General features: G+C 45.0%; 1 protein-coding gene across 3 annotated transcripts in view; it reads right to left on the reverse strand.

The window, feature by feature from the left end:
- Nucleotides 1-13,669, reverse strand: part of SHISA6 (shisa family member 6) — a 271,825-nt gene that overhangs the window by 243,482 nt on the left and 14,674 nt on the right. For all 3 annotated transcript variants that reach the window (XM_073234776.1, XM_073234775.1, XM_073234774.1), the window contains exon 3: nucleotides 5,310-5,470. In XM_073234776.1, the coding sequence (XP_073090877.1) occupies nucleotides 5,310-5,470 (161 nt within the window). The remainder of the gene's footprint in view (nucleotides 1-5,309; nucleotides 5,471-13,669) is intronic.

The raw sequence follows: 13,669 nt of genomic DNA on the forward strand, positions 1-13,669 counted from the left end.
TGGATAGGAGCACAGGCAATAAGCCAATAAGCCAACGAATATACTATGCTAGATGGTGTGAGGACTTGGGAGAAAATAAAGCAGGGGACAGGAGCAGATGAGGTTAAGAAAGGTGCTGCCATCTGAGCATCGAACCTCACAGCACACATCTGGTGCTGGAAGGTTTCATAAAACCGAGGGCGAAAATACCCCAAGGCAAGAACACACATGGCAAGAGGAGGGGTAGGCTGTCTGGGGGGAAAGGGTGTCACACAGAAAGTAAGAGGAGCCGCGGTGAGAGGAGCATGCAGCAGCCAAGCCACCCAGGCCTGACAAAGTGCCCCCTGCCCACTGTCCTGCCTTCACTGTTGGTCTCCACAAAGCCTAAAGAGTCACGCCCCTTGGCCCCCTTAGTCTGCCATTAAAGCGTACAGCTTTGACAAGAGGCAGGATGATGGACTGCTGGTTTATACAACTCACAGTGGTGTGTAGCTGGAGCATAAATATTTATTTCCTCCAGCTGATGTCACTCTTGATAATGGGTAGTTGGATATCAAAGCTTTGGAACCCCAACACATGACATTATTGCTACTGTGAAAGACAGGCTCCCACTTTCCCCCAGTTGCCAAGACAGGCTCTTTAGGAGTAAAGCAGGCCAGGCAAACACGTCAGGTCCCCATTTCTGCCCATCCCCAGAGACCAAGCAAGCTCCCCAAGCCTCTGAGATCTGGGTTCACGGAACCCACACCCCATATGTGGTACATTTCCTGATGCTGGCTCTACTTGGCCTTCTAATTAATGCTGTTATTTCCGCTTGTGCCTGCTGCTGCCCAGGTGTCCCCATTCACAGCTGCAGACTGTCCTCATACCCTTCTGCCCCACCTGCCGTGGAGAGGACGTGTCCCTGCAGGCCACCCACCTCAGCCAGCCAGGCCCGATCTTGTACTGATGTGAACCAAGCTCCGCAGCTCTCCAGATGGCAGTCTCCCTCTCAGCTCTGGTTCTCAAAGTTGGCTGAACAATGGAACCATGCAGGATGTTTTTGAAGAAGGCCCATGCCCAGCTTCTACCCAAGACCAATTAAACACCAATCTTGGTGGTAAGGGCCAGGCATCAGAATTTTCAGAATCGTCTGCACGATTCCAGCATGTGGCCAGGGCTGTGCTCAAAGGCTCTTGTTCAGCTTTCATGTGTGTGCAAATCACCTAACAATCTTGGTAAGACACAGATCCTGATTCAGTAGGTCTGGGGAGGCCCAAGATTCTGCATTTCTAACAAGCTCCCAAGAGACTTGGTCGCTGCTGGTCGTGGACCACATGCTGAGCAGCGATGGTCTACCAGAGGCCTGATTTGAGGGGAGGGGGATGGAACTGTATTTCACTGATTTTTCTATGTTCAAAGTAACTGTCTGCTATGAATCTCCCTTTAGAGTTAGAGAGGGCTTTCTGGGAGAGTTAGGATCAAAGACTCTGTGGATAAAGTTCCTGTGGCCAGGATTCTCACCTGGCCCCGGTCGGCTAGCTCACTACACACGTGTGGGCAATACATTGTTATTGACTCTATATAAAAAGCTCCACCCAGTGCTCTGGGAGACATGGTGGCACGGCTGCAAGGCTGCAGGAGAGCAGAGCAGAGGCTGGAGTGATGGCAGCACCAAGGACAGAGACTGAGACAGCTGCAGGGGTAAAGAAACCCAGAGGCAGAGACTAGCTTGTTGCTGCAGACTCACTCTGAGTGGACAGGATTCTAGTGACTGACCTGCCACCGTGGGGATAAAGTTGGGTATAACCCTTTCATCACAAGAACGTTCTACTGTCATTTCTTTGGTCTCACTGAATCCATAGTGCACTTGTCCAGGACTGAAACCCACTGGCAAGGCAGGCTCTTAGAGAAAAGAAGAGGAATTTTCTGCTAATGTGGAAACAGGACTACCTATGCCTAAGAAATGTTACAGGATCCACTCTCTTTTATAAGTAAGTGTCTAACAGAGCTCCCAGCACATAGTACGTACTCAATAAATGGCACTTGCGCTGCTCATGGTATCCTTGTTCTTATTAGTATTGGGGTATGACCACCACTTCACTTTCTAACCCAAACAAGTGTGTGCCTTTGGTGTCCAAAATCCTGACAGAGCCCTACAAAGCCCTACAAACCAGCACAGGAAGTCTCAGACCCAGGGACTTTCATCTTGGACACAACCCTATGGACCCCACCCGGTCTAAAAACACAAATGCCTTTTTCCATGATTTTTTGTTTGTTTGTTTACAGTGGGTTGTGGATATACTTCCACAGCTCAGTCATAGCTAATACTGAGCATCTGCCATGCATCAGGACCTGTTTTAAGTGACCTCTTGGCTTAAGTCATTACACCCTTAAAACAGCTCCAGACAGCAGTACTACTTATTAGCCTCAAGGCCACAGAGGAAACTCAGAAAGGCAAAGAACTTGCCATGGTCGCACACACAGCAAGTAAACAGGGCCAGAAAACAGGGGGATTCAGAGCGCATGCTTTTACAGCACTTCTCAAACTTTACTTGCTAACTGTGTTCATTAAAAGGCAAGTTCTCCTTCAGCAGGTTAAGATGGAGCCTGAGATTCTGCATCTCTCACAAACTCCCTGGTGATGCTAATGCAGCTGGTCCGTGGACAGCATTTTGAGTAGCAAAATTACTCATATGCTCTGATGCCTCCTATATTTCTGGATATCTTCCTTAAGATCTCCCTAGAAAAAGTCTTGCCACCATCCTCTCATGATAGGTGGTTGACTTGATGCATGGCAAATCAGAGTAAATATGCACTTTGAACACTTATGAAAAGTTCTATTTAAACTTCTGCTCAAATTGCAATGTTCTGTGGCAAAGGATAGCAGCTATTTGGAAGAGCAGTTGTGTCCATTATAAGCTGTAGATGTTGCGGGTTATGAAATTGCTTTTAAATTTAAGTGTCACCATTGAGAAGGCGTTAGAAGCCAGGGAAACAATTCCAATCTCTAAAAGCAAAGTGAAGAGTTCCAATTTGAGAAATACAGGGTGGGACTTCTCCAAACACAGAAGTGAATCACATAACCATAAGCTTTCCTTCTCAGATTACCAGAGGAGAGGATGTATACAGAAACCAGAAGAAATGACAAATCTTCCTGCCCAGTGAAAGACATTTAAGGGCTAATCAAGACTGTCCACTTAATCAGTGTGGACGCAGTGACTGGGAATTGGCTGGTTTGTGAATTAGAGGAAATCAGAGCAGACTGAGGCAAAGGTGAACTCCCCACAGGTGCTTTGCATAACAAAGTGACTTCAAGTTCCAGACTCTAGACAGGGTCCTGGAGAAACCTGACTTCAAAGGATGAGTCTTCAGGGAAACAAAAATACCCGGCTCAAAACTGGCATAATGCCAAGGTTAGGATAAACAGTAACCAATGAAAATTAGGATTTGTTAGAATGGCACCTTTGTACAATTTCTGTAGCCAGGTGACTCTCAAACTTTGCTCTCTATTAGAATCACCTGGGAATCTCTCAACAATCCCCACCCTCTTCATGCTCGGGTTACACCCCCATATCAATTAATCAAAATCTCTGGAGACCCAAGTATCCTTCATTTTTAAAGCTCCCCATGTGATTCCAATGTGCAGCCAAGTCTGAGAACCACTGGCCTAGCCTTTCAGTGTCCTCTGTCATAAAATGAAGGAATTAATTTGGACCAGTGGTTCTTTTATCCTGCCTGCATATTAGAATCACCTTAGGGAGATTTGTACAATACTGATACCAGCAGTATCCCTAGAACTTCTGGTGAATTTGTGGAGCTCAGGCATCTGCATTTTTAAGAGCTCCTATAGGATTCAAATGTGCAGCTAGGTAGACAAACACTGGTCCAGATGTTTTTGCCAAGATTCCTTCTATATGATTACGTTTTAAGCATCTGTGCTACTAAGGCTCAAAATGCATCTTAGACTTTTTGCAAAGGCATATCTCCCATCTTTAGTTTTATAGCAGGTATTTCTAACTTTGGAGGGGCCTATGAATCCCCTTATATTATTTCTAAAATGTTGGCTGAATATGTATATTTATAAATAGGTATATCTTCAAAAGACCTTTTATCAGATTCTCAAAAGATTTAACTCTATTACCTTAAAGACAAGTATGTGATTCTGATTTAATAAATTCAATAAAATTCAAGAATGAAATGGAAAACACATTTGATCTCAGGTGTATTTTGAATTTTCAGTGAACCTACTGCCACCTAGTGGTTGGCTATCCTTATTGCAGGTTTAGTTTAGACCATCTGGCCCATCCTTTGAAAAGCTACAGGGTGATGAATGTGAGGATTTCAGATTCAAGTATCTAAGCTGTGACAGAAACTGGGGTCAGTATTAGGCTGTCTGGTAATGCTTACAATGAGAAATGACTTCCCCAGCTGCACTTGTAAGGACACAGTCCACTCAGATAATTCACATTCATGTCCCCAACTGGATTAGGATATTAGGGTTTTCTAGTCCAGACGGTTGTTATGTATATGCCTTGGTTTGAATCCTGGCTTTCTTTCTTACCAACCTTATATCCTTGGGAAAATTACTGACCCTTTCTGTTCCTCATAAATGGGGCCCATATAAGTACTTTTAAGGTTGCTGTGAAGAGTAAGAAAATACATGTAAAATGCTCAGTGTAACACTTGCCAAAGAGCAAGATCCCAATAAATGTGAGGTTATATTACTGTAATTACAGATGTTTTATTATTATTACCATCTTAGTGACCTTGTCTAAGCCACTAAATTTCACTGAGCTTCATTTATGGATCCAGATGATCCTGCTTAGTTTCCTTCATAGGGTTATAGTGATGACTAATAAAAGAGCAGAAGGTATACTGCCATTGCATGGCAACTCATGACATATCCAGGCAATCTACAGAGCACAGGAAAGGGCCACTCCATGATACAAACATAATCTCTACCCTCGAGAGGCGCTCTCTGAGATCCTGATGGTGAGTGGTCCCTATAACTGACTGCAGCAATTTCTTGTCACATATCCAGCATGCTAGGCAGCCAGAATCATCTCACACATGGGCAAGCTCCCTTTCAGGTAAGAGAATATGCCAGCCACTCACTGAGTCACATATATCCTAAATCATCAGCTCTCCTTCAGCCTGGACACTCCATGTTGGCAGTCTCTACATGCCAACCCCTCCCAGGGGGACAGTCCCCAGTCTCTTTCACAAGCTGGCCTGCCTACCAGAGTCGCTCACAGCAAGGTGCTTCACAATCTGCCCCATTGTGGCAGAAATATCACTGAAACCTCTCACCAGCCTCAGCAAAGACAATGCAGTTGGCTCTCACTTACCTGGAGTCTGCTTGGCTGTGCGCATGGGGGTGTAGTGGTTTGTGGAGGACGATCTGACTGGCGTGTTCTCTTTGGGAGAGGTATCGATAGCCGAGATAGTTTCTCTTTCACAGTGTGCTATGGGGATTGGTCCCTGTTGTCTTAAGATGTCAGCCAGAGCCCTAAACAAGGAGGAGATCACACAGTGAGATTCACTGAGCAGATGTTCATAACCACAAAGAGAGCTGGCCTCCTTTCACAGCCCCTTGACACATGGAGTGACAGGAAGGGACAGACACACAGCACTTCGTTCTGGATAGTCACAGCATCACCTGGGACTGGGCTTGGTGGACACGCAGGGCAGAGGCTGCCTTACCTGGGGTGTGCACACTAAAAGGCAGTTATCATGGTTCCTTTCTTTAATTCATTTCACATCAACAAACTCCAAGCCCTTTCAAAATACTGGCTCCCCAAAGACCCTGCTGTGCCAGGTAGGTATCTACTGCAGCAAGCCAGCCAAAAGGAACCACAGTGAGGGGCTGACATTGGTATTTGAGGGCTGGCCTCAACTTCAACAGCAGGTTACTAATATCAGGGGGACCAACCACCCCATGGAAGAACACACATTGAGTATCATGTCTTCTATACTGATGACTCAATGAGCACAATGCCCAGCTCCCACCATCAGACAGGTGTGATTTAGCTGCAAAGAACAGGAACAGGACAGGACAGGATGTACAGATAAAAAGATAACTATCTGACCACATAGATGGTGGAGATAGTGAACTAGCTGGAGCTTCTAAGAGGGAGCAATTACAAACACAGAGAGGGAAACATACAAGAAGAGAGAGATGCACAGGGATGCTGTGGTTGCTGGAGAGGCCTGACCTATCGGCAAGGGCCCCAGCTTCTCCAGTGAGCAGCTTCAGCAACCAAACATGCATTGTTTGGTTGTGGACCCAGCATTTATTAGTCACTACAGAAACAGAGGTAAACAGGACACAGCTCCCACCATCAAAGGGCTCACAATTTAGGGACAACCACCTCCCACCTGGGTACAAACAGGACTCCCTCTGTAGGGAAGCTGGGGCACTCACAAGTCACAGGGGACCACCCTCTGGATACTGTGATTCTAGGGCCAGGTCCCCAGGTCTGAGGACATCCCTGTTCTGCACAAGCTAGGCGAGGACTCTTCCACCTGCTCAGGGTGTCCCTGAGATGTGGGCAAGGCACCATGCCTCCAGGCCCCTGCCAGCCAGCCCAGCCCAGCTCATGGCTTCATTTGCACTGGGATTTTAGCTCCGGGCACTCTGCCCCCTTGGCAAGTGACAACCACAGCAGTTTAAAAATGTGTCTGAGAGTGAATGGTTTCCTTCCATTATGCTGCCCCTGACATGCTGAACCTTCCTAGAAGAGCATCAAGCTGACAATCTTATCATTTAGTGGCATTTATATAGCAATTTCTAATTTTCCAAATGCTTTCCCTGAACAGGCTTCCTTTTCTCTCCGGCTGTAAAGGAAGGAACAGACCCATGCCACTACTGCCACTCACCCCAGTGGACCCAGTCTTGAGTGAGGGCACAAAAACTCATTCATCTGGTAAAGGAAGTTCAGGCAGACCTGGGGTCTGGGCCAGAGACCTGAGATTCAGGGCCTGGGAATAAGAAGGAAGCAATGCCCTAGAAGGTCAAGAAATGTGAGTTCTCATCCCAGCTCTGCCACTATGAGCCGTGCAGCTTGGGGCAGATCTGTTAACCTCTAAAATAAAAATGTAACCTTTTTTCCTACCAGCAAAATGAAGGGTTAAAACTAACATGATTTCTAAGATCCCTTCTAAATCTACTTTGAACCACACATCTATGCAACTTAGCTTGATCCCTTCACCCCTCGGGTTATCAGAAACATTGCCCTACCATGTTCCCATGGTAAAATAGTGAGCTAAATGCTATAACAGAAATAAAGACCAGCGGAATAGAACTGAGATCCTAGAAAGAAACACATGCCGTCTATGAGCCAATTAATTTTTGATAAGGATACCAAGACCATTCAACAAATGATGGTGGAACAACAAGTTTCTTCAACAAATGATGGTGGAACAACTAGATATCCACATGCAAAAGAATGAAGTTGGACCCTTAATTCACACTCTGTATAAAAAGGTAAGTCAAAAATGGATCATCAACCTAAACACTAGAGTTAAAGCTATAAACTCTTAGAAGAAAATATAGAAGTAAACCTTTGTGACCTTGGGTATGTCAATGGGGTCTTAGATATGACAACAATGGCACAAGAAACAAAAGAAAAGTTGAACTTCATCAAAATTAAAAACTTTTCTGCATCAGAGGATACCATCAAGAAACTGAAACCCACAGTATAAGAAAACACATTTGTAAATCACATTTTTTATATGATTTGTATCCACAATATGTAAAGAATTCTTACAAGTCAGCAATCAAAAATAAACTCAATTTAAAAGTGTCTAAAGGATATAAATTGGCCTTTCTCCAAAAAAGGTATGCCCAGAAAGTAGCCCAAATCATTAATCATCAGGAAAATGCAAATCAAAATCATGAGGAGATTCCCCTTTGCACACATTAAGATAACTATAACCAAAAAGACCGATAATACCAAATGGTGGCAAGGATGTGGAGAAATTGGAGCCTTTGTGCACTGCTGGTAGGAATGTAAAATGGTTCAGTCCCTTTGGTAAACATTTGGGTAGCTCCTCAAAATGTTAAATATAGAGTTGCATCACCTAGCAATTCTACTCCTATGTATACACCTAACAGAAATGAAAATATATGTCCACACAAAACTTATATATGAAGGTTCATAGCAGCATTATTAATAATAGCCAAGAGGTGGAAACATGTCAAGTGTCCATCAGCTTGATGGATAGATAAACAAAATGTGGTACGTTCACACAGTGGATTATTATTCAGCCTTAAAAGGCAAGTAAGTAGTGATCCATGCTACAACATGAATGAATGAACCTTGAAAACATCATGCTAAGTAAAAGAAGCCAAGTCACAGAAGACCACATGTTGTATGACTCTCCACATAAAACGTCCAGATTAGGCATATCCATAGAGACAGAAAATAGACTTGTAGTTAGTAGGAGAGAAAAATGGAGAATGATGGCTAATGGGTCTGGGATTTCCTTTTGGGGAGATGAAAACGTTCTAAAATTAGATAGCAGTCATAGTTGGGCAACTCTGTGAATGTACAAAAATCACTGAATTGTACACAATTTTGTGGTAGGTGAATTACATCTCAATAACCTATTATGAGAAAAAAAAGTACGTTATTTTTCTTTCTTTTTCCTGCCTCCCAAGTTCCTATTAAGACTCCTACCTCTCTAGTGCCTATGAAGGAGAATGGAGTCTTGTGTATGAGTCCACGGCTTTCGACAGGCTGAGATGGAATCTATTACCAGTGGTTCCCCACAGTGCTTCTGTCCCCCAGAAGACATAGGGCAATGTCCAGAGACATCTTAGGCAGTCACAACTGGGCAGGAAAGTGCTACCAACATCTGGCAGGTCGAAGCCAGGGTGGCCATAAATATCCTACAATACTCAGGCCAACCCACACCAAAAAATTATCTGGCCCCAAATGTCAATAGTGGCAAGATTGAGAAACCCTGGTTTACATCTACACTGAACTAGATGATGGGAGTCTCTGGATCTTTTGATTAAGGCTCAAGGCAGTCGAGTTCCTGGAGGTCTTACCGAGCAGCCTGTACCTAGATCGGGCTCTGTGCTGAGCTCAGGACACAGCAGGGCTAAGTACACTGATATCCTGAAGGAGGGGGCTTCTCTGTGTGGGACATCCCTGCATCCCCGGGGTTGGCACCCTGTCGGCTGTACTGTATAAACAGGGAAGGGATGAAGTGTGTCCCTGTTCCAGCCTCGGCAGAGCATTCAGTCCAGCGTCACAGCATCACAGGATTACGTGAAATGGCGACCGCAGAGTGGATTCGCTCTGGGGCTCATCAACCAAGGACGATGCAACACAGGAGAGATTTTCAAACAAGCTCGCCTCCTCTAGGGTGGGGAGACTCTTGGTGCCCATCTCCTGAGAAGCCCGGCAGGACGAGACTCTGGGTACTGCAGCGTGACGGGAAGACGCCTTTGAAGACCGGCAGGCTCAGTGGACACTGCGGGTGCTTAGGACTGGGGGCTGCTGGCAACAAGTCTGAACTGGGTTATTATTCGGGCTGTCTCCTCCTGGAGAGAATCTTCTGTAGATGTCCAATGGGCAGGGCTGGGCTGAGCGGGGCAGCACAGCCGAAGGGAAGAGACGTGCCAGAAAGCTGCTTCTGGAGAGACAGGCTCTCTGGGGCCAGAGACCCCACGGTGTGTGGTCTCAGCAAGGAGCACTGTAGCCGGGGCCAGGCCCTGGGCACTCGCCCCGGGGGCTTCCCTCACTCTTGAACACTATTCTTCAAGGTCCGTCCTTTCCCAGTGCCTTCTGGTAACCAGACAGGCGACCCTAACTCCCAGGCGGCGCCCTTAGGCGCAATCCCCTCTGCCAGCTACCCCAGCCCAGACCTCACCCTCCCCTCCCCCCGGCTCCCTGGTGACCTCCCTCCCTGCTCCTGGTCCTCTCTGTCCTCCAACCCCTTCTCTCTAGGGTGCTTGGTAAATATTATTCTAATTCTGATATGTGTGATCCCGGTCTCACCTAATTAATTTGGATCCGCCAGAGGAAATGGGTTAAGGCCTGAGCTACTTTCTCACCGTAGGAAAGAAAATTGGTCACTGAGGAACGGGGTATCGGATTTTGTAAAAGAGCAGGCAGCAGCTTTCGGTTGTGAGAGGCAAGCAGACACTTCGAAGGAAAGGAGAGAGGGGGACAGACAACAGTGACAGAGGGACAAGGGGAGACAGTGAGAAGGAGAAGGAAAGGAAACAGGTGGAGAGAGATGGACAGAAATGGAACCAAACAGATGGAAAGGAGAATGGGAGTCAGAGACTCAGAGCCAGAGAGAGGCAGGGACGAGGCAGACAAAGGGAGAGGGGACGCAGAACCAGGAGCACAAAATCAAGGAACTAGAAGGGGCAAAAGGGAAATGAGAAACAGAGAAATTCAGAGAAAAAAAGTGATTCAAAAGGCGAGAGAGATGGGACGAGAGGGTCAGAAAGAGCCATTCAAAGGGAAAGAGCATCAGGGAGAGAGGCAGAAATGGGCAGGTGAGGACAGATTCCCAGGTAAGCGCTGCCCCACCTGCAACCTCCCACCCCATACCATGCACAGATGTGTCAAATTTAAGAAACTGAAGAATCCTGCTAATTGTCTTGCTTATTCCAAACTCCCTGTCCCCTGGTGCCACTTTACTATCTTGATATATCAAACAAAAGAATGCTGTTTGCCTGAATGAGCCTTGGTTCACTGATCCCTCTGGCACACGGATTCCTCGGCTTTTACAGGGATAGTAAATTAATTGGGCAGCAGATCTGAACAGAGAAAACAGTCATTCTGATCATTCAGGCCAGCAAACTTCAGTGTTCTTCAGCACTTGCTGTTTGTATATTAACCATCTTGTAATTGAGATACCATCCCACGCCTGGATGGCACTAAACAATTTCTAAGTGTGTTTCGCTTGCCTTATCTGTAGGTTCACCTTACAAATAAAACTGTCAGTTACTGTACCAGCAAAAATGGGTTTATCTGGGAGTAGCAGAGACCTGCAATTCAGGACATGCAAGCTACGGTCAAAACAAGTCTAAGTCCCACAAACTGTGCTATTTTATGGAGAAAAAGAACAAAGTTGGGAGGGGTTGTTTTAAATGTAAGTCCATCCGAGAAAAGCAGGAGGAGTTTCTCACTGGCAGAGCTGCAAGGGTAGTGGATTTCTTGGAGATGCAATCAACATCCTTCCCTGTTGGGATAATTGACAGTTCTTCCTGTAATTGACATACAGGAGTATGGTTCCCCTTGTAGCCTCCCAACTCCACTTCAGTGAGGTTTCCCTTTATTCATTTCATAGATGTGATCCCCTGTGACCTTGGCAGTTACTATTGTCCAAAATGTTAACAGGAAACAGGCTCTGAGGATTCCTGGACTCATTAAAATCATTAAAACATGACAAACAGAAATGTAAACCGGGGGCATGGGACTTGAGTCTGCATGTCCTGCTCGCTGGGACTGCCTCATACACACGTCTCAGGTCGCCAGCTTGAACCTTGTCCTGGTTTCTCCAGCTGGGTCTACTAATTTAGCAAATGCCAGGTAGTATTTGGGCATGGAGAAACAATTAGTAAATGAGTGATTCAGGCCAAGAGCGATTATTTATTTGCTTAAAACCATGGTTAATGTCATCAGTGGTCCCAAGAAATGAAAGCATGTTCGAATTTCCCTAAGTGTCCAGTTATCTGGACACCAGGGACCAAGCCCAGTCACCATTCGGATGAGCATTCAAGACATGAAATCTTTCTTAAAATGGCAAATGATTCCCCTCAACAATAGAAAAGTAAACAAACCCTTATTCATAACTTTGCTTTAGACTTGCCTGCTTGAGAAATTAAAGGCTATCATTCACTGAGCAATTACAATGTGTCAGATACTAGGCTAAACTCTTACATGTATTATATTACATAATCTTGAAAAATGACCTTATACAATAGATGCTATCTGTAACTGCATTCTACTGATGAGAATACTAAGACTCTGAGATGTTAGATATCTTGCCCAAGGTCAAACAACTAGTAAGTGGTAAATCAAGATTTCAACATAGGTAAACTAAACTACACAGCCTGACTTTATATCACTGATTTATCTACTCATCCATCCACCCATCTATCCATACTTCAATACTACATCCACTTAATCGCATTTTTTTTCCACCTACTAGCAATGGTCTCTGAACACAAGATTTTAGAAAGTGTTCAATTTTTAGTGGAAAAATCCATGCAGACAGAACTCAGCTGCTGCTCAACTGCCCGGTTCTTTTCACCTTAGTGAGTCACTGCCATCAACAGCTTTGAAAGTTTTCACATTGTTTTAGCAGGCAACCTTTCTGTCCAATGAAATTCTGCATCAAACACCAATACATTTCACCAGACCCCTGCTCTGCATGAGTCCACAGTGGAGAAAGCAGAGCTCTGTTCTGCAAGGCCCTTGCCTTCTATGCAGCCATCCCTGGGCTTCATGGAGCTTCCAACTCTGAAAACAAATGTGACGAAAGAGTACCAAAACAAACACTCATTCAGTCTTCATTCACTGAGCTGAGAGGAAAACTTAGGTTCCCCCCAAATTAAGTGTGTAACCTGGGAACTCTTGTTCATCTGGTAGGTCATGATCTCAATTAATATGCTCTCCATGTGGACACCGTGAATATCACTACCCACTGATGTATAACAAATAGAAACCACCCTTCTGACTCTGCCACGTCTCTAGATTTGAGCCGTATCAGTGCCTTGGAAGGGAGAAAATAAGTTCAGCTAGTATCCAGTATGTTCTTCTGTGGCAACATCAAGGCAAGCTGTATAGTTTAGACCCCAAATCATGCCCTTCCTCTTTTCAGGAGGAGTAGGAAGAAATTTAGGCTGTTGGATAGGTACCATAAAAGGCCAACGAGATGAACTATTTCATGAATAAACTATTCTGGTTAACGTTCTTATTCCTAAGGACTAATGAGAACACTCTCGATCCTGAAGAATTTTCTAAAAGCATTCCTGACTAATTAAGTAGAGTATACTGAATATAATTTTTTTTTTTTGAGGAATGCAAGCTTCTTCCAGGAGAGGACCACCAGTCTAATCTTTAGTTCCCTTCACAGAGAAAACAAGTAAAATGTGACAATCTAGGAAATGGAGCTACTCAGATAAAAACTGCAGGGCAACCAATAGAAGTGTTTTCTTCTTTAAGAAAATCTCTTGATAGTTGCTTTTTATATATTTTTCCTAAAAATAGACTGTACACATTCTATTCCAGTTAGATAAAGTTTGCTGGTTATTTGGGTCCTGGAAAACTGACTTTTACATGACACTGACACCTCTTTAACCCCATCCTCAGGCTTATTCAGTGGGCACTTGGGGTGCTTTTATTATCTGAAATATGCACTATGGACAACTGAAATGAATATACTTTTAATAAACACGGACCAAGGAGAATAGCTTAATTTACTTCTCCTTATTCCTGGTCCTCTCATAGCCCACTTTCAAAAACACAGCTGCTGGCTTTGTGTGTGCCCAAGCCCGCTCTCCTCACACAGAGAGGCTCCAAATGGATGTGGAGATCTCCTTTGTCGTGGTAACAATGTGTGCATCTGCACTGAGCTGTTCTGCAGGTCCGAGTTGTTCCCGGCACAATTGGAATTCATCACGGCCAAAGACCTCGCCAGACTCAATGAGGCAAGGCTCAGCCTGCCTGCTTTGCTT

This window comes from Manis javanica, chromosome 4 (assembly GCF_040802235.1).
Source record: "Manis javanica isolate MJ-LG chromosome 4, MJ_LKY, whole genome shotgun sequence".
Classification (NCBI taxonomy): Eukaryota; Metazoa; Chordata; class Mammalia; order Pholidota; family Manidae; genus Manis; species Manis javanica.